Genomic DNA, 26,178 nt, shown 5'->3' with positions numbered 1-26,178 from the left:
ATTTCCAACACATCAAACAATTTTTCCCATAATAACGTTTTATCAAATGTTATTGTAATTGTTAACCAAGTGGACAAACATGTCAGTGAAGAGCATTGAGATGAAATATATATGGGAGAAAGAGAGAAAGAGAGAGAGAGAGAGAGAGAGAGAGAGAGAGAGAGAAAGAAGATGGCCCATCTGACCAGTCAGCGTGCCCATGGTGAACCCTGTCCACCATCCAAAGCACCTACAATGGACATGCGAGCGTCGGAACTGGACCTTGACACAGTGGAAGAAGGTCGCCTGGTCCAATGAGTCTTGTTTTCTTTTATATCACATGGACGGCCGTGTACATGTGCACTGTTTACCTGTTGAAGTGATGGCATCAGGATGCACTGTGGGAAGACAACAAGCATGTGGAGGGAGTGTGATGCTCTGGGCAATGTTCTGCTGGTAATCCCTGAGTCCGGCTATTCATGTGGACATCAATTTTACACATACCACCTACCTACACACTGTTGCAGACCAGGTACACCCTTCATAGCAATGGCATTCCCTGATGCCAGTGGCTTCTTTCAGCAGGATAATGTGGCCTGCCACACTGCACACATTGTTCGGGAATGGTTTGAGGAACATGAGATTTGAGGAAAATTCCCCAAATCTCAATCCGATTGAGCATCTGTGTGATGTACTGGACCATCAAGTCTAATCCATGGCGGCTCCACCTCGCAACTTACAGGTCTTGAAGGATCTGCTGCTAATGTCTTGGTGCCAGGTACCACAGGACTCTTGTAGAGTCCATGCCTCTGTGGGTCGGCACTGTTTTGGGAGCATGCGGAGGACCAACAGCATATTAGGCAGATGGTCAAAATGTTTGGGCTCATCAGCGTATATTATAAAAAAAAAATTATGCAATCAGAATCATGATTTTCACCTGGTCAATGATAAAATGTGTGAAACCCCCCCATAGATTTACAATGAAGGATGTACCTCAGGAGCACAGTGGACTATTTTAAGAAATATTTTTGCATTTCCTCACAATACCTTTATCCTTCCCCTTATGAAAACGTTGAATTGGTATCTGAAGTAAAACCATAGTAAACAGAAGTTATTACACCAGTAACTCTAGTTCTACTATGGCATTTATAGTAAAACCATAACCTGACATTTTAGCATGCTTTTACTACAGTAACTATATTTGAATTCTGATAAAGTAAAAGATTAATATTAATACAAGGAAACCAAATCACTGTAATAAAAATCTAATTATTGAATTTTTATTTTTTTTATATTGCAAGTTGTTGCACCATGTTTTTAAAAACCATGGTGCATACACCCCACAAATGAACCATGGGTGTTACTGTAATGTAGTAAAATGTTTTTTTTTTGCCAGGATTTTTTTTTACCATAGTTAAGTTTTGTGTTATTACTACAGTTTTACCACAAATGTCATAAATGTCAAATATGGTAACTGTAGTAAAACCAGGTTATGCTTTTAAAAAATTAATTATGGTTTTGATATAGTACCATGGTATGTGGTAAAACATAACCACAAGATTAAGCAGTTACTACAGTAATGGTTACTATATGGACACTACAGTATTACTGTATAAAAACCATGGATAATTGTATCCAAACCATGGTTTCTGTCATGTTTATTCTGTTGGTTCCTGTTTTTCACGTCTCTTATTTTGAAAAGTTCATGTCATGTGATGTCCTGTTTTCCCTCCATGTTCATGTGTCTTGTTTTCATTGTTTGATTATCTTGTTATTAGTTCTAGTTTGTAATTGGTTTAAGGATATTAGTCTTGTTATCTTGTTTAGTGTTCTGTTTGATCAAAGGTTTATCTTCCCCCATGTCTGTGTATTTAAGCCCTCATGTTTGACATTGTCTGGTGTCTAGTACTGATGTTTGTTTGGTAGCACTTTCAAAATTCATGTCATGTTTAAGTCATGCCACGTTTATGTTTAGCCATGTTTTAGTCATGCTAAGTCTAGTTTAGGTCAGGCCACATTTATGTTTAGCCATGTTTTAGTCATGTTTAGTTCTCATATAAAGTTAGGGTTTTGGATTTCACGTTTATTTAATAAAACTGCACTTGTGTTCTACACATTATCTTCGACATTGCCAGCTACAACGTTACAGTTTCCACCAAAAAAAAAAATGGACTACAGTATAATTAACTATTTATTGTGAGTGGATGCAACAGTATTTCAGAAAATAACTTTCTCTCTTACAGCCTTTCCTTGCAGTTATCATCTAAATAAAGGTGCACGCAAGAATGTTTTGAATACGTCGTGTTGGACACTGACACCTAGTGGTGTGGATGCAGTATGATTGAGTGGTGGTGGTGTAGTGGCTAAAGCACAGGGCTGTTAATCAGAAGGTCGCAGGTTCTAACCCCACGGCCACCACCATTGTGTCCTTGAGTAAGGCACTTAACTCCAGGTTGCTCCGGGGGGATTGTCCCTGTAATAAGGGCTCTGTAAGTCGCTTTGGATAAAAGCGTCTGCCAAATGCATAAGTAAATGTAATTTAAAATCAACAGTTTTCAGTTTCTGATGTCATTGTACAAATGTATTATTCACAGTCAGTCACGATTACTTTAACCCATGAGTGACGTGTCCAATAACAGGACAGTTACTGAGATTAAGTGAATAGTATTCGGCTGGTCATGTGATTCTAACATGGCCGCCCCCATGAGGAGACCCTCTCCATGTAGAATAAAACAGATTTTATAAGGTTACTGATCTGACTGCTGTCTTCATCTCATGAAGATAAATTATGAATCACTTCAGGAGTAACATTTGAGTAAAAAATTTCAGAGTGCACCTTTACTTGTTTAAATCCTACTTATTGATTAAACTGATGATATAATTATGTAACAGATTACTTACAACAGATTTGAATTTAAATCCTCTCATTTCACACCCTTTACAAACAGACATAATGATTCTGCACTAACAAAAATCACTCACGAAACAGATGTAAAAAAACTCAAACCTTTTATTAAAGTCTATTGCATGTATTTAATAATATATATAAAAGTTCTACAGTAACAGAACTGGCACATGATCAGACAACAGTTAGTTATCAATGCATTCATCCATTCATTCAAGAAACGACACATGTACAAACACCGACAGATACACTGATTTACGAGGTGAGGGTGTGTGTGTGTTTATGGGAAGAGGAGGGTTTGTCTCATTTGGAAGAACAAATAAATACATTACCAATTTCTTTTAAAACGTTTTGCATCCTCTGCATAAAATGTGCTGCATGCTCTTCATTTCAGCTGCATTTAACGGAACACGAATTATCACTCATGTGTATACACACACACACACACACACACACACACACACACACACACACACACACACACACACACACACACACGAACAGCAGAGCAGAGTGGTTTAGATGTGCTAAATTTGGGGTCGTGGTTTCACACGAATTGTAAAAATCACAATTCATGCATTTTTTAGTGGTAAGCAGAGGTCTATCAAATAATTCATCAAATATTGAATACTGGCTGTAGTGTGAGGTACATGGACTGTGTGTTTGTCCTTTAATATTGGCTGCACCTGAAAAAGTCACATTTAACACGTGAACACGTTCAGACACACATCCTGAGGACACGTCTTTTAACATCAGGCCTGAAGCAGTTTAGCACCAGAGCATTACAGTGTGTGTGTGTCTTTCAGTACAAATACATCTTTGTTAATAGTTCCACACACTGCACAAATATTTTCTTACACTTTTTTGTTTGTTTTCCAGTTAAAATATCTAAGCATCCTTGAAACAAGATGATAGTATACAAATTTAAATTCTATCACTTCTTTTGCCAGTGGAGTGAGAAAAAGAAATGTATTTCTATTAAAACAAGTCTTAATAGAATGCAATTTTGCTTCTCAAGTAAATTCATCTTATTTAAAAGAAATATTCCGGCTCAATAAAAGTTCAGCTCAATTGACAGAATTTGTGGCATAATGTTGATTAACACAAAAATACATTTTGATTCATCTTGCCTTTAATTTTTTTTAAAACGGAGGTTACAGTGACACACTTAATATGGAAGTCAATGGGGACAATTTCTGAAGTATTTAGAAGGCAAATATGTGAAACTTGTAATTTTATAAAAGCACACATTCATCTTCTGAAACAACTCATGTATTATGTATTATTACATTTGTTTCTATCGCTGTTTTATGGTCATTTAAGTGATTTTAACACACTTAAATCATGTTAACACTCATATTGTTTATGTCTTGTGTGTATACTTTTGAAACAGAGTATTTAACGTTTACGGATTGACTCCATTGACTTCCATCGTAAAGAAAAAGAGGGATGAGTCGAAATAATTTTTTGTGGTAATGAACATTATGGCACAAAAACTGTAAATTGAGCTTCACTTGTGTTGAACCAAGAATATTCCTTTTCAGGGAATTTCTCTTGAATGAAGTATACTTTTCTTACCCGATTAGAAAATCATTTTTTTTTCTTGGTTTAAGCATAAACCTCACTAAAATTTGTTAGATATTTGCTTACAACAAGAAATAATAATAATAATAATTGTAATAAATAAATAAATGTACCTTGCTTTATGGATGCTCATATATTTTAAGAAAATGATTTTGTGCTATACTTCAGTGTGAATGCTTAACTGTATGTAGTTCTTCCGGTTGGATGTGTATGTGTGTGTGTTCAGTCACTGTCACTGGTATCACTGCTGGGGTCACCCTGGACTTTGTTGCGGTGCTGCATGGCGCGGTGGTACGCCACCTGAACAGACTTCCTGATGTTTGACTTCCTACCCTCCAGCATCTTCTCCTTGTCCAGATCCTGATTGACACCAAGAGGAACCAGTTTGGAGCGTGGCAGCCATTGCCTGTACAAACAATCACACACCCATTTATACAGGACTCATTTTGTTCCTTACATCATGTTCTCTGGCAAGGATTAACAATAAGGATTGTGGCCCGGGGTCAGTGTGAGCGAGTTTCAGGCCAGTTGATTGAACTATTGTACATCTTATATTTATTTATCATACAGTATACTGTACATGTGATTCTACACCTTAAACTAAAACATTTGGTTTTGTGTGATGTATTGAACATTGTTGTTGCAAATAGAGTACGACAGTCTGGTTCTGGAACTAAAAATCACATACATTTTCTCCATAGGTGAATTGATTTATAGAGAATTTAATTAATGATAACCTTTAACCTCCTGAGACCCAAGAGTGAGTGCTGTGTGCATTTTCCATTTCCCTTTTTGATTTGTAACTAGTAGCACCTAATACAATTTTTTTGAGCAAATTGTTTTCCTAAAACTGTATGTCCACATATGTTGTGAAATTATAAATAACACCAAGCTATAGAAAATCAGATTATTTGCATCAAATTGTTTATTATGTTTCCAGCAGTGTTGATTATTCATGCCTTCAAACTCCGTGCCTCTTTGCTTGACATCATGGGAAAATAAAAAATAAATCAGCCAAGATCTCAGAAAAATAAAACAACAAGAGCAAAGGACCTTGTGAAGATGCTGGAGGAAACAGGTAGACAAGTATCTATATCCACAGTAAAACAAGTCCTATTTCAACATAACCTGAAAGGCTGCTCCAAAACCACCATAAAGCCAGACTACAGTTTGCAAGTGCACATGGGGACAAAGATCTTACTTTTTGTAGAAATGTCCTCTGGTCTGATGAAACAAATATTTAACTGTTTGGTCATTGTTATGTTTGGAGGAAAAAGGGCAAGGCTTGCAAGCCAAAGAACATCATCCAAAACATGAAACATGGGGGTGGCAGCATCATGTTGTGGGGGTGCTTTGCTGCAGGAGGGACTGGTGACATCATGAAGAAGGAAAACTATGTGGATATATTGAAGCAACATCTCAAGACATCAGCCAGGAAGTTAAAGCTCTGTCGCAAATGGGTCTTCCAAATGGACAATGACCCCAAGCATACCTCCAAAGTTGTGGCAAAATGTCTTAAGAACAACAAAGTCAAGGTATTGGAGTGTCCATCACAAACCCCTGACCTCAATCCGAATTTGTGGTCAGAACTGAAAAAGTGTGCGCGAGCAAGGAGGCCTACAAACCTGACTCACTTACACCAGTTCAGTCTGGAGGAATGGGACAAAATTCCAGCAACTTATTGTGAGAAGCTTGTGGAAGGATCCCCAAAACATTTGACCAAAGTTAAACAATTTAAAGGCAATGTTACCAAATACTAACAAATCCTAGAGCTTGTGAGCTCTGAAGTTATTAATTGATGGAATATGTTTCTGTTGAAGACATCATTTCATGTTATTCCAACTTAATATTTTAGAAATTGTGTATAATAACAATTTCTGGTGAAGAACTATATTACCAATGATTCTGAGGGGAAAATCCACCAATCACAGGATCACAGAAAAAGAGCTCTGCAGCTCCTCCCACTCCCATAATGTACGGTGTCACTCTCCATATACTCTCATATTACTAATATATTTGCAAATATTCCATACTTCTAATCAATAACTTTAAATCAGTTTTTGTATATGTTTCAATAGTTTGTAAGTAGTTTACGTCATTTGCAATGCTTCATGAGATTTTAGTTTATTCCCTCATTAAAGATGTTAAGTACACAGTCTTGCATCTTTGTCCTTTTGTTTAATTTTCAAATATATTTTTGCTTCAAATCAATGTTTGGGATTCACATCGGAACTGCTTGGTTTGGTTGATGACTTCAACTCTTTTATGAAGGATTTTATGAAATCTCATGCAAAAATTAATGAGAAAAATACTTCCAGAACAAGATGGCTGTAAAAATGGGTGGGCACTGTTGCACTGATTTAAAAACGTCACACATGTGACTTGTGATAGTCTTGGAACTGTCAAACAAATACATTTTGCAGCATATGCCTTTGTTTCCATGGAGTTACATAAAAGTTATTCTACTTTACTGCAAATTAGAGAACCAATAAATGATCTACACTTATAACCTTAGTGGTTTTCAAAGCGCTTTACACTGTGACTCATTCACACACACACACACACACACACACACACACACACACACACACACACACACACACACACACACACACACACACACACACGTTGTGTTTCCATGTTTTATGGGGACTTTCCATAGACATAATGGTTTTTATACTGTGCAAACTTTATATTCTATCCCCTAAACCTAACCCTACCCCTAAACCTAACCCTCACAGAAAACTTTCTGCATTTTTACATTTTCACAAAACCTAATTTAGTATGATTTATAAGCTGTTTTCCTCATGGGGACCGACAAAATGTCCCCACAAGGTCAAACATTTCGGGTTTTACTATCCTTATGGGGACATTTGGTCCCCACAAAGTGATAAATACACGCTCACACACACACACACACACACACACACACACACACACACGTTGTGTTTCCATGTTTTATGGGGACTTTCCATAGACATAATGTTTTTTATACTGTACAAACTTTATATTCTATCCCCTAAACCTAACCCTACCCCTAAACCTCACAGAAAACTTTCTGCATTTTTAGATTTTCAAAAAACATAATTTAGTATGATTTATAAGCTGTTTTCCTCATGGGGACCGACAAAATGTCCCCACAAAGTGATAAATACACGCACACACACACACACACACACACACACACACACACACACACACACACACACACAAATGAAGGCAAAGATGCCATGCAAGGCGCTGGCCTGCCATTGGGAGCAACTTGGGGTTCAGTGTCTTGCCCAAGGACACTTCGGCATGTGGAGTCATGTGGGCCAGGAATCGAACAGCCAACCCTGCGATTAGTGGCCAACCCACTCTACCACCGGAGCCACAGCCGTTATCGTATACTGTGGCAAGGCCACGGTTTAGAGTCTGTCTGGGGAGAGGGGAAGCGGTAAGATTGGGTGATAATTAAGTCTAACAGCTGTTACTTTCTGGGTAATCCAGGGAGAGGGATAAGAGGAGCCCAAGCCAGTGTCCAGAGAGAGAGAGAGAGAGAGAGAGAGCATGATACACAGGAGTGCGATGCGTTAAGAGCGTTTCATTTGTGAATAAAGCTTTTGGAAGATACCTGAACCTCGCTTCCTCATTCCCATTCCAACCAGTCCCATTACAGTGGTGCCAAAACCCGGGATCTTGAGGAAGATAATATATTGTCATGGAGTCCTTGCCACTGGCCGAAGTCATCAAATCTCTCGCCAGCATGCACCAGGCTCAACACCAGGCCCTGCTTGAGCTACATCTAGACCAAGACCAGTGTTTCCAGGTGATTCTCAGGTGTTCTGGAGCTTCATACACTAGGAGCAATTCTCAGCCATGACCCTTGACCCAACAGCTTCCATGCCCCCGCTCACCCATATGAAAATGGGCCCACAAGACGAACCAGAGGCATTTATAGAGTTGTCCGAGCATATGGCAGAGCTGTGGAAATGGCCAAAGTCACAGTGGGTGGCCAGGGCACTTCCAGGACCAATGCTCCGTGATGGAACTGGAAGCATTGGTCCGGGTCCCTGAAACCCAATGGGATGCTCCCGATCGAGCTGGAATGTACCACATAACTGTGAGTATCAGAGGAAGTACATACAGTGCATCAGTCCAGCTGTTGTAAATTCAGTTGATTGGACATGATTTGGAAAGGCACACACCTGTCTATATAAGGTCCCACAGTTAACAGTGCATGTCAGAGCACAAACCAAGCCATGGAAGTCCAAGGAATTGTCTGTAGACCTCCGAGTCTGGATTGTATTGAGGCACAGATCTGGGGAAGGGTACAGAACAATTTCTGCAGCATTGAAGGTTCCAATGAGCACAGTGGCCTCCATCATCCATAAATGGAAGAAGTTTGGAACCACCAGGACTCTTCCTAGAGCTGGCCGCCCGGCCAAACTGAGCAATCGGGGGAGAAGGGCCTTAGACAGGGAGATGACCAAGAACCCGATGGTCACTCTGACAGAGCTCCAGTGTTTCTCTGTGGAGAGAGGAGAACCTTCCAGAAGAACAACCATCTCTGCAGCACTCCACCAATCAGGCCTGTATGGTAGAGTGGCCGGATGGAAGCCACTCCTCAGTAAAAGGCACATGACAGCCCGTCTGGAGTTTGCCAAAAGGCACCTGAAGGACTCTCAAACCATGAGAAACAAAATTCTCTGGTCTGATGAAACAAAGATTGAGTTAATTGGCCTGAATGGCAAGCATCATATCTGGAGGAAACCAGGCACCGCTCATCACCTGGCCAATACCATCCCTACAGTGAAGCATGGTGGTGGCAGCATCATGCTGTGGGGATGTTTTTCAGCGGCAGGAACTGGGAGACTAGTCAGGATTGAGGGAAAGATGAATGCAACAATGTACAGAGACAGCCTTAATGAAAACCTGCTCTAGAGTACTCTGGACCTCAGACTGGGGTGAAGGTTCATCTTCCAACAGAACCCTAAGCACACAGCAAAGATAACAAAGGAGTGGCTACGGGACAACTCTGTGAATGTCCTTGAGTGGCCCAGCAAGAGCCCAGACTTGAACCCGATTGAACATCTCAGGAGAGATCTAAAAATGGCTGTGCACCAACGCTCCCCATCCAACCTGATGGAGCTTGAGAGGTCCTGCAAAGAAGAATGGGAGAAACTGCCCAAAAATATAGTGTGCCAAGATTGTAGCATCATACAAAAAAAGACTTGAGGCTGTAATTGGTGCCAAAGGTGCTTCAACAAAGTATTGAACAAAGGCTGTGTTTTGTAAAATTTTCAAACAATCTTCTTTCACATTGTCATTATGGGGTATTGTTTGTCGAATTTTGAGGAAAATAATTAATTTAATCCATTTTGGAATAAGGCTGTAACATAACAAAATGTGGAAAAAGTGAAGCCTGTGAATACTTTCCGGATGCACTGTATCAAGCCTTGGTGGATACCGGTTGTAATCAAACCACTATCCACCAATGTTTGGTTCAAGACGAGGCTTTGGGCACAGGGCCGAGGGTGTATGTGAGGTGTATGCAGCATGGAGATATTCAAAGTTACCAATAGTGACAGTCACTATTCAATTTCGGGGACAAAAACATAGTGTTGAGGCTGCAGTTAATTCCCGCCTCACCAATCCACTAATTCTGGGAATTAATTGGCTGGCATTTACAACTTTATTGAGGGGAATGTGTGTGGATATGTCCTGCAACAAAGCGTATCGGTGTGTGTGGTGTGACTTGCTGGCTGGGGAGCCGGAGCCAGGGCAGTCGATGAGCTCCATGTCAGGATGACGTAACAGAGGGGAGAAGTCTCGGCTTTCCCATCCCTTAGAGGGTTCCCTGCAGGGGATTTCCCTCTGAAGCAGTCACGAGATGAGTCCCTTAAGAATGCTTTTAATCAAAGGAAAGTGACTGTTGGTCAATGCCTCCAGCCAGACGTTGTAATCGCATATCTTTATTTTTCAATTATTACAAATAGGTTGTCTCAAGTGATGCAGTGCGCTCAGAGGATACAAAAGAACCCAACCCAATTGTTGATACAGAAAAGCCATCAGAGAATGCTATTCCAGATGGCTCATCATAATCCGATGGCGGGTCACTTAGGACAAGAAATAATACTAAACTGTCTAATGGCCCATTTCTATTGGCCGGGCATTCATGAGGATGTCCGCAGGTGGTGTGCAGCATGCCATGAATGTCAGCTGGTGAATCCGCCGGCTGCCCCAAAAGAGTAACTGCGCCGCTTCCATTAATCAAGGTCCCCTTCAAAAGAATTGGCATGGACCTTGATGGGCCATTAGAAAGGACTGTACAGGGGCATCGCTTTGTGTTAGATCTGGTGGATTACGCAACACGATACATGGAAGCATTGCCTCTGCGCATCATCTCAGCACATAGTTATCTCATAGTAGACTCTTCAAAATTATGAAATTAAGCCACGTGGAGTGCTCAACGTCATGTGGGAAGCTTGGGAGGAGGGACCTTCAAACAGTAAAAACTAAATTCAGTACGTTCTAAATCTTACAGTAAAACTCCAGACTTTGGGTCGACTAACACAGGAGAATTTGCACCAAGCTCAAAAACATCAAAGCCGACTGTATGATGGGGCTACGGGAATTTGCACCGGGAGACAAAGTGTTGTATTACTCCCAACATCGAGTTCCAGATTACTCACCAAATGGCAAGGGCCCTTTGAGGTGACACAATGAGTCGGAGATCTCGTTTATGAGGTAAAACGAACAGATAGAGGTGATGCACATCAAATATACCATCTCAACCTCCTGAAATAATGGGGGAGACAGTCCCTGTGATGTTGGCAACGGTGGTTCCAGAGAGGGTGGAGCTTGGGCCTGAGGTGAACATAAAAGCCAATCATCTCCCCCGAGTAACTTGGAGACAACCTCTCGCCATCTCAACTCACAGAGGTTGCTACGCCCAGGGGTAGTGGTAAATACTCCTCCCTACCGGTTTCACGAGCACAAGAAAAATATGGCAAGATAAGAATTGGATGCAATGCTTGAGATGGGAGTAATAGAGGAATCCCAAATTTAATGGTCCAGCCTGGTGGTGCTGGTTCCTAAGAGCAACGGGTTGGTCTGGTTCTGCAATTATCGGAAAGTAAACGAGTTGTCTAAATTTGATGCATATCCAATGCCTCGTATTGATGTACTGCTTGATCGGTTAGGCACAGCTCATTTTTATTCGAAACTGCTTCATTTAATGAACCAAATAGCTTTCAACTGTGTTTGATATGACAAGTGATTTTCTGTACCAAATTAGCAATTAGCATGATTACTCATGGATAAGATGTTGGAGTGATGGCTGCTGGAAATGGGGCCTGTCTACATTTGATAAAAAATGTCCTGAATATACTTTGTGATCTGCTGAATGCCACTTTGGTGAATTAAAGTACAAATTTCCTTCCGAAACAGCAAAATCTGTACATTATTCCAAACGTTCCACCGCCACATATACATATATATGGGTGATCTTGTTTCATGTTCATATATTACCTCGACCAGGTCTTTTTTCAAGCAATAATTTCTGAGTAGCATGCTAATGTTGTTTCCTCTGCCCTATTTCACTGTGTCTGCCAGCACAGGATGTTCAGTGATGCTGCAGCTGTAAAACTCTCTTGAGGAAGTCAAAGTGGGTCATGAGAATGTGACAATAATCATCTCAATATAGAAACCTTCTTGTATTGACAAGGTCAGTCAATTACAGGGTCTGAATTTAACACTCGTCAAGCACCAAATGCAAGTTCAAATGGGCTTTATTGAGTCAATAAAACAGTTACTTAGAACTGCAACATTACACGGTTTATATCACAATGTAAAATGATAACGACTCTCACTGATGTTCATTAACAGTCAAAAGTTTGGACACTAGGACTGGGCGATAGGATGATGTAATCGGATATCGATGATGTCGTAAAAAGATCCCAGTGCCGATTACGAACAGATGATGATCGACAATATTGGGAAATGGCAAAACCATGGATCTGGGAAGTCACCAAATTTTTCACATTAATTCAATTCTCAACTTGGATAGAAGTATAGCTACTGCTTGTGTCTGATTAGCTGTTTGTTCAGAGGTGTGGAACAAGCGCATGTAAAGAGTTTTCACTCTTTTGCTTTCTGTTTCATTCATTAAAAAACTGTTTGCAAGAATACTGTCATCTGTGAGAATGCTGCAAATTATCTGATCATCTCAGGAGGTGCTGTGAGTTTAGTTCGCTTTATTTCCATGTGGTTGGCATGCATTGTGAACGCAACTCTACAGGTTCAGTAATATATATCTTTGTATTAAAGAAACAAAGATGAAAGTGATTAAATCATAAAGTAATACAAGACACATTCACCTTGAACCTAAAATTTTGTTTCATTTTATTTTCTATAGGCAGCATAAACAGTATTACCAAAACGCAATACAAACACAAATTTGATAAGAACACACATTTGACAGTATTATTTTGGGTCTTATTTATTTAGATTATTATTGTCTTTACATATTTAATTGTCTTTAGTTCTTAATCTGTAGGCTATTAGCAATTTTCCACCTGTTGTCATTGACGGATGCTTGCATGATGGCAAATGGAGCCGTTGGAGACGGTAATTGTTTGGATTTGGGGAGGTGGTTAAATAAGATTTTTTGATCACTGTTATTTTAATGCTTTTTTCATTTAGTTTAAAGTGAAATTTGAATTTAGAAATGTACTTTAAGTTTTTGTGTTTCAATCAATTAATAAAATCTTTAAAGCAAAATCAATAAAGCAAAAAACTTCACCGACCCTCAGCAGGGGGGTTGACGATGTATTGGGATATCACAATATTTTTTAAGGCAATTATCCCTAAAATATTTATTTTTTTAAATATCGCCCAGCCCTATTGGACACTACTCACTCTATATTATTATCATTATAAAGTCATCAAAACTATGAAATAACACAAATGGAAGTATAGCAACTCTAAACTCCCCATGTACAGTCACTTAATTTCTACAATTAATAATAATAATAAAAAAACTATTTCAGCTTTATAAAGAAATTAAGATGTAGGAACAATTAATATGTCTATAAAACTAATTTCAAGCAGAGGCCTTGTGATCAAAATGCAACTTAAATTCAGTCAGTGTGTCCAAACTTTTAACTGATAGTGTGAGAGACACGAGGAAAAGAATATAAACCATCTACTAAAAACAAAAACAATTGTTGTGACACTCGACATCGTCTTTTACCGCAGTGGAAAATTTTACCTCTGGAACTTCATGTTTCATTCAACACATGGAATATTCCCCACACAAAGAAGAACACAAGTGTTTGTGCATGTGTAGATATATATACTTTGGGGAAAAAATTAGCCCCCAGAAGTGAGCAAAATATGACAAAATTCTCCTTTGAGGACATTTAGAAAATCCTAATTTGTTAAAATGATACATAACTGAAGAACAAATGCAAAAAGTCTTCTATTAGGCTTGAGATTAAACTATATTAATTATAATCAGACATACATATATAAAAGCACAAGAAGTTTATGGTTTGTCCCTAAACATGCTAATTAAAAGTGCATGTGTATGCGAGACTAACCAGGTCCTCTTGTTATCGAAGAAGAGCACTAGGAAGAGATGTTCTCGCGCCTCCTGTGTCATCTGCTCTCCCAGTTTGAGCACCTCTAGAGGTGGGACAGGGATTGGGACACCCCTGTGGAACACACCCTCTCGTGGCATCTTAGGATCAATGATCTGAGGGGAGAATATAACGGGTCAAAACTAGAGGTCGACTGATAGTGGATTCTGCAAATACCATTAACTATGGTGGTGGAAAAGGCAGATATCCAATTAATTGGTCAGTAATAAAAAAAACAAAAAAACAAAATGAAATTCTTAGTCTTTCCACACTATAATGGACATTATGAGGTGACGAGTCCAAATTGAATAAAATCCCAGATGCAGTTTATTGATGAACCAAAATCCCCAAAATAACCTAAATAAATGTATACTATAAACAAGCCCAAAACACACTGGGGACTCTTATTTTGAAATGACGAAGGGTTTTGTATACATATTTCTCCAGATGAGGTTTAATGGAAATAAGGTTTAATATTATTCACAATATATGAAGTTGTAGATGGTGATGTGTGCTGATGGGGCAGGTTTCCATTTAGTCACATTTTTCTTTGCATGCCCTCACTTCAATTTAAAACACTTGATTACCTAATCATAATAAGACAATATGCATAGAAGTATAATTTTTTTAAATGACTTATTTCACCTCTAAAATCCACTGTTAAGTATAAACAAGACGTTTTAACTGAAGACTCCTCCAGTGCCAACATAGCGCTGATTAATCGATATATCGGTCTTCCTCTAGTCAAAACTGATGATCACAATTAGTCACACATGGACTGAAGCACCCTCTGCTGGTCGGAGACAGTAACAGCACTTCTTCATGTTACAGTATTTATGGGCTTTTACAAATGTATATTGACAGTAGGGAGAGCACAATACATTTTTGTTATGCAGTGATTTGGGACATGATGCAGACTAGATTCAAATCTGCATCTCGCCCATGACCATCACCAGCTCATCTGGTTTAACACAATGAAGCGCAGTACTGAGATCTGTTTTATTAGCAATAAACTACTGCTAAAAACTAAACTTAACTAACATAAACAAATGACCATGCTCAGAATGTCACAATATTTATACACTCAGTAGTATGCAACTCACCAGAGCGGGGTAAGAGGGGTATCCTCTGCACTTGGCCCATACCAGATCAAGAGCGTCCAGAGAACTATAGTCATCTGAGCTCATCCAGCACCCAGAGCGCCCCCTGCCTCGACCTACTGCGTGCATGCACACACACACACACACACACACACACACACACACACACACACACACACGTCAGCCCATGAACATGTCACATGTAGGATCGTATGAAGAGTCTGTGTTGCTGTACACACAGTGTGAGACTCGACCTCCACCCAATGAGTAGGAGTCATTTTCTGTTCCAGACGTCTCCTCACTGCTGTCCTCCTGAAATGCGGAGCGAGAGAACGATGCTTTGCCATGGCCTTGTTTAGAGGGAGTGCTGTAAAAACACAGTGAAAGCATCAGCAATGCATTGTACTTGTATTCCTCGGTGTTAAATGCAGATGTGCTACTATTACAGTCCTGATTCACTGACAAATGATTCTATTAAACCAGTTGTTTTTATTGATTTGATCAAACAGATTAGCAAAGCATTTGTAAATCACTGGACTGCAACAACACTTTGGGATTAAAGCTATTCATAATGAACTGATGTATGATTTTGCTGGAAGTATAAAAGCTAGTGTTTTATTAGTGCCTCAATCTTCAATAGCAAAGACATTAAAGATGCATTAAAGGAGGTACATTTGATACATCAGCTTCATGAATCAGTTCAAACTGTCCGTTTCAAATTCGAGATTCATGTCATTTGCATCACTGCTAATAAATGTCTCTATGTGGCATTTTTCATGTATTAAAATGTTTGTCACTAAATATGGCAGTTTATTACTTAAGTCTTTTTTTTATTGGTGCATGTAAATATAAACGATCAAATATCACAACTTCTGATTAAAACAGATTTTTATATATGGGTGTTTTTCACTGTGGATATCAAGAAAGTAAAATCCAGCCTAAACATTTTTCACACCCTGAAGTTTATTTAATGATTGTTTATTAGCAATGCCCAACAGTGTTTGTACAGTACATGCATCACAGGAGATTTATGTCATTTTTGTCTTGAAAATATTCGAAGTTGTCCTAGGCCATTCGCCCAATAGGAACCAAACAAGTGCAAAAAGATTCTCTGAAGTCCCAATATCAATAGTTATAATAGTGCAATAAGGGGGCGTGGCCACTTTTACTTCACTGGACACAACTCTTAATTGAAAAGAGATATTTTCACCAAATTTGGGACACTTATCAATCTGAGGACACGTTTTAAAAACTGCACACCTTTGCCACTTGATGGCGCTATACAAATTCTAAACATAAAAATAGCTTTAACTATGGAACCGTTTGTCCGAATCGACTTGAAATGTTGCATGCAGTGTCTTTGTCCAAGTTGCCATCAAGATGTATGGAACATTCGCAGATCTCGAAAAACATGGCCGCCATCGACCAAACAAAGTTTAGCAGCTATTAAACAAGGTTAACAAAGGCCAATCAGAACGAAATGCAGTAGGCCTATTTGTCTCTTGGCCCAAGAGGTCTGTGCAAAATATGAAAATAATTGGCCACCAGGAGGCGCTATCACGTTTTACATGCGTGTAAATGGTTGTATATTTAGTGTCAAATTATAGCACATCTCAAATTCTCTATTGCGTTCAATATTATTCTGTGCTGGAAATTACACTATGACATTTTTATGTTTAAAAATATAATAATAATAATAACCAACTCCTTTGTCTTGCTAATTTCATAGCTAACATTATGTATCCTAAATACATGATCATATTTTCACACTTTTTACATAATTTGGCAAAATTACATCTTAACTAGAAATTATGCCCAATAAAAATATTCTGCGCACAAGTGATATTTCCCTTGATTTTTCTTGGTCTTGTCTCATCGCAAGCATGCTCTTCACTAACACTTTAGTCCACTTGGAAAGTGCTAATAGCCGTACAGTGATGGCAATGATGAAGAGACAGTATTCCCTTTGTGTGTGTTTTCGTGAATGAATGCCCAGGATTATTAACACAGGGTAATATATGAACATGAAACAAGATCACCCAGGATTCCATTTAACAATATCAAGTGTGAAAATCTCTTGTGTACCTGGTTCTGTCTGATGCTGCGCTGCTGCTGCTGCTACTGGTGGATTCAGAATCAGAGCTGGAGCGCGGCAGACTGCGCTCGTTCCTGTACACCAGAAAACTCTCTGTCACCGGCTGACTGCTGCCACCGAAACCATTACTGTGAAGATCTGACAGAAGAATACAGCAACAAAATAAACATCGATAACTCTTAATCTTAGTCCTAACAAACTCCATAAAAGTAGTCCATACCACTGTTGCATTTCAACAATATACATTACAAGTCATCTGAAGTCACTCTTGTTTCAAGTCGCTATTCACTTAAAATCTTGTCCTCCACTCTTCAATGTCATTTGCGTTTGCATGCAGATTTAAAAAAATGGCTCCTCGACGCTTCACGTCAGGTTTAATGTCATTGTGTTTGCATGCACTTACACCTTTTAAATTTTTTGGAAATCAGGGTATGGTCATAAATGTTTTAAGCATAATCCGACTGAATTCGCTCTGCATGTACACACCTTTACTGCTGTTCTTCCTGGCTTACCCAATGAGAGCAAGTGTTGTGAGCATTTTGACGTAAAACTCTGATGATTTCAAACGTTATGTAAACACGGTTTTCTTGCGCGGTCTAATTTTTTAATAAGCTGATTTTTGGTTGTTATCAGCCCTCATTGACAATAAACATCCCTGGATGTTGCATGAGCAACATGCTAACTCTATTGGAATTAACTGTGTGTTGATTATTTACTTTAGAGTGCTTCATGTGAGGAGCAATAGTTATATCATATGTTAAATTGCTGCCTACATAGTGCTCAAAATAAGTTACTTATGAGGTTGCATGTCAGTTACGATGCTGCTTTTGAAGATAGTGAACCTACGCAGGCAGTAGATAGTATGTAAATTCACTAGGTTTAACGGTGTGCTCACTTCATGTCAGAATTACTGTAATTACGAGATTCCGACTTGTAAAAATTGCTCTATGATCATGACGTCATGTAAGAAGAACCAAAATTGGGTTTAGGGGTGAGGGTCAGGGGCGTACTCCGCAAGAGGTGATCGAGTTCGCTGTCGGACTCTGAACTGGAGCTGGACTGGGGACTGTGTAGTCTTTTGCGTGACTGGGCGAGGGAAGGCAGCTGCGGTGGGCCCACAGAACTGGAAGTCAGTACTCCTGTGCAATGAAGGGCTTCTCGGATCTTAGGGGGTCGACCTGGGCGCTTGGGAGGCCCCGCAGCTTTAGGGTTCTTTTTGGAGAAGAGGACAGATGTACGACGGCCCACCTCAGGGGCCAGCACAGATGAGGAGGTTCTGAGATCTACAGAAAAAAGAGAAAAAAAACTCAATACGCTCATTAATTTGCTTATTTAAAAATGTAATTCTTCGAGGTTATTTTATTTGCCATAATAATAACATGTATCATTAAATATCATAATTCTTGAATAGTAAAATGTAAAAATGATCTGTCAATCACTCCTGTTCAGAATGCTATTACAGATATCTAGAATTCATTTCTTACTAGTTGAAATTCAACACTGCCCTTCTTACTAGTACAAATAGTTCATTTTTATATCAATATTTACACTGTTACTAGCACAAATATTTATTTATCATAATAACTAGTGAACTAGTGCTTTATTCACCTTTCCCGCCGATCTCGTGGCTGCTGCTCTCTTCCTCATCGTGTCTTGTGCTCACTGAGCCGCGCTCCAGTGACACGGCCGACACGTGGTTGCCCATACCACAGCCGCCCTCACGCTGATGGGCCATCTTCCGTTTAATCACAGTCATCTCCTTCTTCAAGGCTTTCGCTCGCCTGGATTGACTAATACTGGGCTTGCCTGACATGACCTCATCATAGTGCGCCTGCAGGATCTGTAGATGCTCGTCTAGAGGCAAACAGTGCCGTGTATCCGACAGTAGATCTGTGAAAGGAGATGAGATTACACTTCAAACCTTACCAAAAGAATTGGTCAAAAGTCTATTGTTTTCAGTAAAAGCAGTACATTCAGTAATGTTGCTTAAAATGATCATCGTCAACTTTAAATCAACAGATATATATTTTTCCATAATAGTTAAAACAATTATGTCATTTGCAATGCTTCATGGGATTGTAGTTCATTCCCTCATTAAAAGACATTAGGTGCACAGTCTTGTACTTTTGTCTTTTTCTGATTTTCAAAGTTTATAATGTGATTCACCTCAGAGCTAGTCAATTTGGTTCATGTTAACAACTCTATGATTTTATGCAAACCATATGGGAAAAAAAAAAAAATGGGGAAAAGGCTTTTGGACACATCTTATACTTCATTACAAGTTAATAAATAAAAGGGTATTGTGCCCCTAATGCTTAAAAAAATACAATGATGGGACATCAAAGACAAGAAGTGGAGAAACCCAACTTACCATCTTCAGCGATTAATGCTGCTCTGTCTCTCTCTCGTTCATGAGGTGATTCTGGGCTCGGCTCTCGAGGAAGATGCATACCCGTCTCATAATCGAAGCCAATTCTCTCAGCCTGCCTGCGAGCTTGCCGCAAAACAGTGCCACCTGTTTCTCGTAATCGTTGCGCAGCCCGATAGAAGATGGTGTCTTTGGCGTTGTACTTCAAACAGTTGTTGACGATGAGCAGAAAGTCACCCTCAAAAGATTCAAAGCTGAGATAACGATGTGATTCTAAACAATTCCACATTGTCTGGAAGTCCATCGGACGGTCAATGTGGTCCAGGTAATCTGGGACCTGGAGAAACACAAAGAAATACAATGATAAAAGTCCTGTTGCCACAATCCTGCATATTTGACTTTTTCCTATATGTCAGAAATCTGTTAACTCGGGGTGGGTGACATGACCAAAATCTTATATTCATTATATCTTTACATATATAAACAGAAAATATATATTAGGGATTTCAATTTAACATGTTAATTTAGTGTGATAAATCGGTTTGAAAAATACCATGTTAAAAATTTTTAAGCAATTAATCATGCCCCCAGACCCATATGAAAATTCTGTTCAAAAGTATGTATTAGATATATATCGGTTTTACCAATTAATCGGTACCGATAGATTTTCTGGAACTATCAGTTATTCCACTGAAAAAATTATTTTTTTTAAATTGCGGCAGGAGAAATCCAGCAGCAACTGGTGGACATGTCTGTGATGCTGATAAAAGTTGCTGCTGACTTAGAGGATCTTTCTCTAATATGTCAATCGATTACTGCGATGGAAACGAAATTCTCTGAGTTGGTTACAAGAATCGAGGACATCGAGAGACGGATCGATTATCTGGAGTCATCTGAGAGGGAATTAGCTGCTAATCCACTAGCGACCAAAGGAGATTTGCAATGCGTTTTGGAGATCATCCGAGGAATCTGAGCTCCTTTCTTGTTCCGCCTGTTGGCTGGGGTTTGTTTTGTGGAGTATATTTTGCAGGACATTGGAATGATTAGGTAATCTCCAGCACTCACAAAACAGACGGCTCACTGAACATTCTAGTGGCTGGAATTTGTTTTGTGGAGGAGCACACCTTCGAGACAGTTTTGTGAATGAATCTACATGTCCTTTGAGTTCATTCTGCCTATTGGCGGGAGTTTGTTTTATAGATTATTTCTGTTATGTAAATCTGACTTGAGCAATCCGACAGCAAGCTTGTCATGGACTGTTTGAGTTTAGAGGGATGGACGCCGGTTGGCATTGTCATGTGCGGGGTTAATGCGCATGTTTTTCTTTTTTCTGTTCGTTTGGTTCTGGGGGAAGTTCGAGGTTTGACTGTGGCACTAATGTTGGAATGTGGTCTTTACAATTTTATTTTTTGACACACAATACATTTTTTCTAATAAGTCAAAATGTCAAATGTTAATATGATTGGATTATCTCTCTCCACATGGAATGTTAATGGGTTAGGGCACCCCATAAAAAGAAGGAAGATTATTTATTTTCTTAAATGAAAGAAATATGATTATTCAAGAAATATTTCTTCAAGAAATGCCTCTTTCCCAGCAGGCAGCTGAAAATTGTTTGGAAGACATGGGGTGTTGTGTTGGCTCAAATAAGAGCATGGGAGTCATTACATTGATAAGTAAACATCTACATTTCAAATGTCTCAAACTGATTGAAGATAAATTAGGAAGAGTCTTCATTGTTTTAGCAGAAATTCAGGGGCAAAGGTTGATTTTGGCTAATATTTACGCACCTAACACTGATGATCAAGGCTTTTTTATAGATCTTGAAGGGATGTTGCAAACCGCAGGCACCCCTCATGATATAATACTGGGAGGAGACTTTAACTTTTGATGGATTCAGTCCTTGATCATAATGAAGCGGGATTCCAGATTTAGTTTTATTATTATGCATTCGGTCTCAGACATTTGACTCATTGGTCGCTTCCATCTGAGAGAGCTCCTCCCTGGTTTTGTATCGAACAGAAAATTCTTGCCCCTATTTTGGCATTGCAAAGCCTAACTATTAAACTAACTGGCGAATTTAAGTCACACCCCGTTATCTTGCATTTGCACGCAGTATGGAGAAAAGTGTCCAGAGTGTTTAATTCGGACATTTATTTAAATGTTGCCTCGAGCATAAGGCGGAACTGAAAATTATATAGAAATAAGTCCCCTTTCTGCTGGTCAGATTGTATTGTGAGGAGGGTTACTACACTCGGTGACCTATATGAGAGTGGAATGTTGATATCTTTTGAAAACATGGTTCAACATATTAGGATTCCCAGACCTCAGTTCTTTAGGTATTTACAGCTGCGCAACCTGCTCTGTACTATTTTTGGGAGCAGCATACACACCTCTAAAGCGGCAGGTACTCTTGAAGTGGTGATTAGTGCTTTTGGAAAAGGTCAAAAGGGTCAGTTAACTTTTGACCACTGGAGTGCTTGTTTGTGTCAGGTGGGGGTTGGGGATTTAATGTTCGGGGGCAAAAGTTATGATATCATGTGGTTTGCTGTTGCATTTTCTGTTATGTCTATGTGATTTGCGCTTCATGTAATCAATAAAAATTGTTAATAACAACAGAATTGCTCGATTTAGATTGCTGTTCAGAAACAAGATAGAAAGCCAAAGAAAAGACAGCTGATAACTCATTTATCAGAGATTTAACAGTATATACACTGATCAGCCACAACATTAAAGCCACCCGCCTAATATTGTGTAGGTCCCCCTTGTACCACCAAAACAGTGCCAACCCGCATCTCAGAATAGCATTCTGAGATGCTATTCTTCTCAGAATTATTGTTTTTTTATTTTGACACCATTCTGAGTAAATTCTAGAGACTATTGTGTGTGAAAATCCTAGGTGATCAGCAGTTACAGAAATACTCAAACCACCCCATCTGGCACCAACAATCATGCCACGGACCAAATCACTGTGATCACATTTTTCTCCATTCTGATGGATGATGTGAACATTAACTGAAGCTCCTGACCCGTATCTGCATGATTTTTAAGCACTACACTGCTGCCACACAATTGGCTGATAAGATACTTGCATGGATGATTGTATATAATTGTATATATTGCATATAATTGAATGAAATCCCAGATACAGTTTATTGTGCTACTCCAATCCCAATCAATAACTACCGGAAGAAGAAAATACTGGTACACAATACGGTGTACCAGTACTTTTAATTATAAAGAAGCCCAAAATACACATTGGACTCTTATTTTGAAATGTCCGCGCTCCCAATTGTGAACACTCTGGCGGATGATTCACTGAGAAAGTGAATCTGATTCAAACTGTTAACATGACCTCCTGAGTTGACACCCTCAGTTCTTTTTGGGTGATTCATTACAAAGACCCGGTTCAGAAGATTCATTTGTTCACAACTCTCTCACGCTGGGTTTGTTGTTGCGTGCAGTTTAGCGAGCTCATCACAACAGAAAGGGTGAAAAGGATCTCGAGAAACACTGGTGGTGTGCACCCTAAAGATGTATTCAATAACTCACAAGATGACATCTGACAAAGCCGCATATGAACGCACACAATCCGACTGTCGCCAATGGCGGCTAGATTTTTTAATTATTTGCGCAACCAAATATTTTTGGTCGCATTTGTAACCATTTTAGTCACAGTTTGGAGCCCTTTGATGGGTGCAAAAAACAAAACAAAATAAGATCATTAATAACAAATGAATGATAAGAAAACAGCTTCACATTGTCACACTTGTTCTAAAAACAGACTTAAAAGACTCAAAATAATAAAACCGTATAATTCATATTATAATACGATATACTAATATTATAAAACGGATAGTTCCGACTCTAAATTCGGACTAGATAAAATACATTCAATGCAGTTATAAAATACACACACAAATATATGCCCTTATTGTGGTATAAATAGTACATTTAAAAGTAAACATTTTACAACCATTTTTCCTGCCAGTGGTACTACATTTTATAAGAGGTCGCACTGGCAGGAAAATGGTCCTGAGAATACCGTGTGACTACAAAGTTGTCCAACTCTCTTTAATGCCGCGTCGTTCTCCGATACTGTACATCTAACCATGGTAGTGAGGAGCCATGCATGATTTATTACAAGAAACACTGTTTAAACTATGGATCCTATGGAAGAACTATATGTTCAATTTTCATAAAAGTGAAGTAAAAGCAAGGACTTTAAAGCATCTGACTTTGTCCTTTGAAATCTGTTCTAATCCTCTGTGATTGGAGGAAAAGAGTAACAGGCTTCATCTTCAGATGACTGTATTTTAATCAGTAAGATCTTAGTGTGTGTCATCCGGTCTGCAGAGAATGTGATTGGCTGCAATCTGCCGCCGCTCCAGGACCTGTACGACTCCAGGACACTGAAGCGTGCTGGAAAGATTGTGGCTGATCTCTCCCACCCTGGCCACAATCTCTTTGAATCACTCCCCTCCGGCAGAAGGCTGAGGTCCATCAGGACAAAAACCTCACACCACAAGAACGGTTTCTTCCCATCCGCCACTTGCCTTATCAACAATGCCCGGTACCCACCCTGACACTCTCCACACTCCACCTCTGGCTCTACATTCCACTGCACTAATCTGCTCTCTTTTATTTTATACTTACTTTTAATTGATACTGCGGGGACATATTTATATTGCTTTATTTTTATTCTTGTTCATATATTTAGAGACTGTGTAAACGCACCTACAACACCACAACAAATTCCTTGTATGCATAAAAAACGTACTTGGCAATAAAGCTTTTTCTGATTCTGATGAAACTGTTAAGGAGTACCAACTCATTCCCACTGTCAGAATTCTTTAATTCAGGCCAATATAAATAAGGAGTTAAAGATGCTGTAAATGATTTTTTCATGGAAAGGTATGCAAAAAATCCCTGAAAGACTTGACTGAAATAAGTGTACTGAGATATCTCACCAGTCTGAAAGATCTTGACTCACAAAAATGTGTTCTGGCCACGGTCTCATGATGCTTTCGACCTGCCAATCATTTTACTCATAGTATTGCAGTTGCAGTGAATTATTGAGACTTACTGCCATTTTTATGCCATGCTGCTCTTAACAGTTGCCAGTTGATGGTGCTATGTTGCTGCTGTTGTTATTAACAACCATTTCTGCATGATGTCGGTCACAATAAAGCTGATTTGGTCTCTTTGGAGTGTAAGGTTTTGCAAAGAGGGGCATGGCTAATTCAACGGCTAAGTCTCAGCACTTTTAACAATGATGACATCAGTAAATTTACAACTGCATCCCAACACAAAATCAATGCTTTACTGTTGAGAGGGAATTTCGATGGGACAAAACATGAAATATTACTGGTAACTGTACTTAGTTGTGCAATCCAATAGTCACTATCACAAAAACTATTTGTTTTTGTCCTTATTTTAGAATCCTGCAGTGTGTGTGTGTGTGTGTTTGTGTACCTCACTTAAAGGAACAGGCTCAGTAAAGAAGTTACTGGTGTCACGTTCCTGCAATTGTTCCAGAGTGCTGCGCAACAAAACCAGGAATGGAGACAACTGCATCTCCAGTGCCAGCTCCTGAATCTTCATCTAAACACACATGGATGACACAGCAGTTGAAACGTATGAAAGATGAAAATATATTACACAGAGAAAACAAATACAGCTCATTCCTTCTATGCATTAAATTTTCATGTGCTCATCATAGATATCATAATGTATTGGATGAAATACAAAACTCACAATTGCTAAAACTGGAAATCATTTTAGTTCATTTCCTTTTGTAGCAATATCACAACTAATTGAGCACAAAGGTGGATTTTAAATAATTTCACAACTCTGGATTAAGCAGATGTCCTAGATTAAGCTTCTAGTCCACTCAGAGGCCGAGATCTTTGACGAAAAATGCGTAGGATCACAAAATAGACAATGTCTATGGATGAACACATGGCAAGTATTCACCTGCATTACAGCACCACCTGTATTTCATATCTGTATATTGACATAGGTGATTGATACAGAATTTCTTTTTTTCTTGTGCTTACTGCCACCTAGTGGAGTGAAATAGCACTTTAAACAGGGACACAAAGCAAACAGAGCCTGAATCTCAGGCTTTCAAAGACAGAATAAGAAAGTAAATAAAAAATACATGGTCATTATAAGATTGTAAAAAAATACAATATTTTTTATGGATTATTGCAATCTGGATTAATGCGTGTGTGCATGACACCAATATTTAGCAATTAGCCCAGTATATGTGTGTAAGGTGAGCTTTTAAATTTGGGTGTGAAAAATTGCAAGCGGCAGCCAAAATAGGAAGGTTTAAAAACTATTCTAGATGTTTCTATCTCTTATAGAAGAATAAGTAAATAAATAAGTAAATATTCACGCCCTATTTATTTATTTGAACTCACCATTCATGATACTTTTAATTATTGATTGCAACATTTCATAATGTATTTAATTATTCCTTGACATATTTATTTTATTTAACATTTCCCTTATTTATG

At 38.9% G+C, this 26,178-nt stretch overlaps 1 protein-coding gene across 4 annotated transcripts in view; it reads right to left on the bottom strand.

Moving 5' to 3' along the window:
- Positions 1-2,997: 2,997 nt before the first annotated feature.
- LOC127620633 (peregrin-like) overlaps positions 2,998-26,178 on the bottom strand; it is a 61,637-nt gene continuing 38,456 nt past the window's right edge. The window contains exons 8-16 of one of the 4 annotated variants that reach the window (XM_052093823.1): positions 25,130-25,258; positions 19,658-19,991; positions 18,895-19,176; positions 18,297-18,569; positions 17,277-17,424; positions 15,431-15,558; positions 15,195-15,310; positions 14,053-14,207; positions 2,998-4,874 (exon numbers count right to left, since the gene is read on the bottom strand). In XM_052093823.1, coding sequence (XP_051949783.1) covers positions 4,691-4,874; positions 14,053-14,207; positions 15,195-15,310; positions 15,431-15,558; positions 17,277-17,424; positions 18,297-18,569; positions 18,895-19,176; positions 19,658-19,991; positions 25,130-25,258 — 1,749 coding nt within the window. In that variant the 3' untranslated portion in view covers positions 2,998-4,690. The remainder of the gene's footprint in view (positions 4,875-14,052; positions 14,208-15,194; positions 15,311-15,430; positions 15,559-17,276; positions 17,425-18,296; positions 18,570-18,894; positions 19,177-19,657; positions 19,992-25,129; positions 25,259-26,178) is intronic. The other 3 variants (XM_052093824.1, XM_052093825.1, XM_052093826.1) reach the window with 3 other exon arrangements.

The sequence above is a fragment of the Xyrauchen texanus genome, chromosome 27 (assembly GCF_025860055.1).
Source record: "Xyrauchen texanus isolate HMW12.3.18 chromosome 27, RBS_HiC_50CHRs, whole genome shotgun sequence".
In the NCBI taxonomy this organism is placed as follows: Eukaryota; Metazoa; Chordata; class Actinopteri; order Cypriniformes; family Catostomidae; genus Xyrauchen; species Xyrauchen texanus.
The sequence above is the reverse complement of the archived record's forward strand: the minus strand, read 5'-3'. Positions and strand labels throughout refer to the sequence as shown.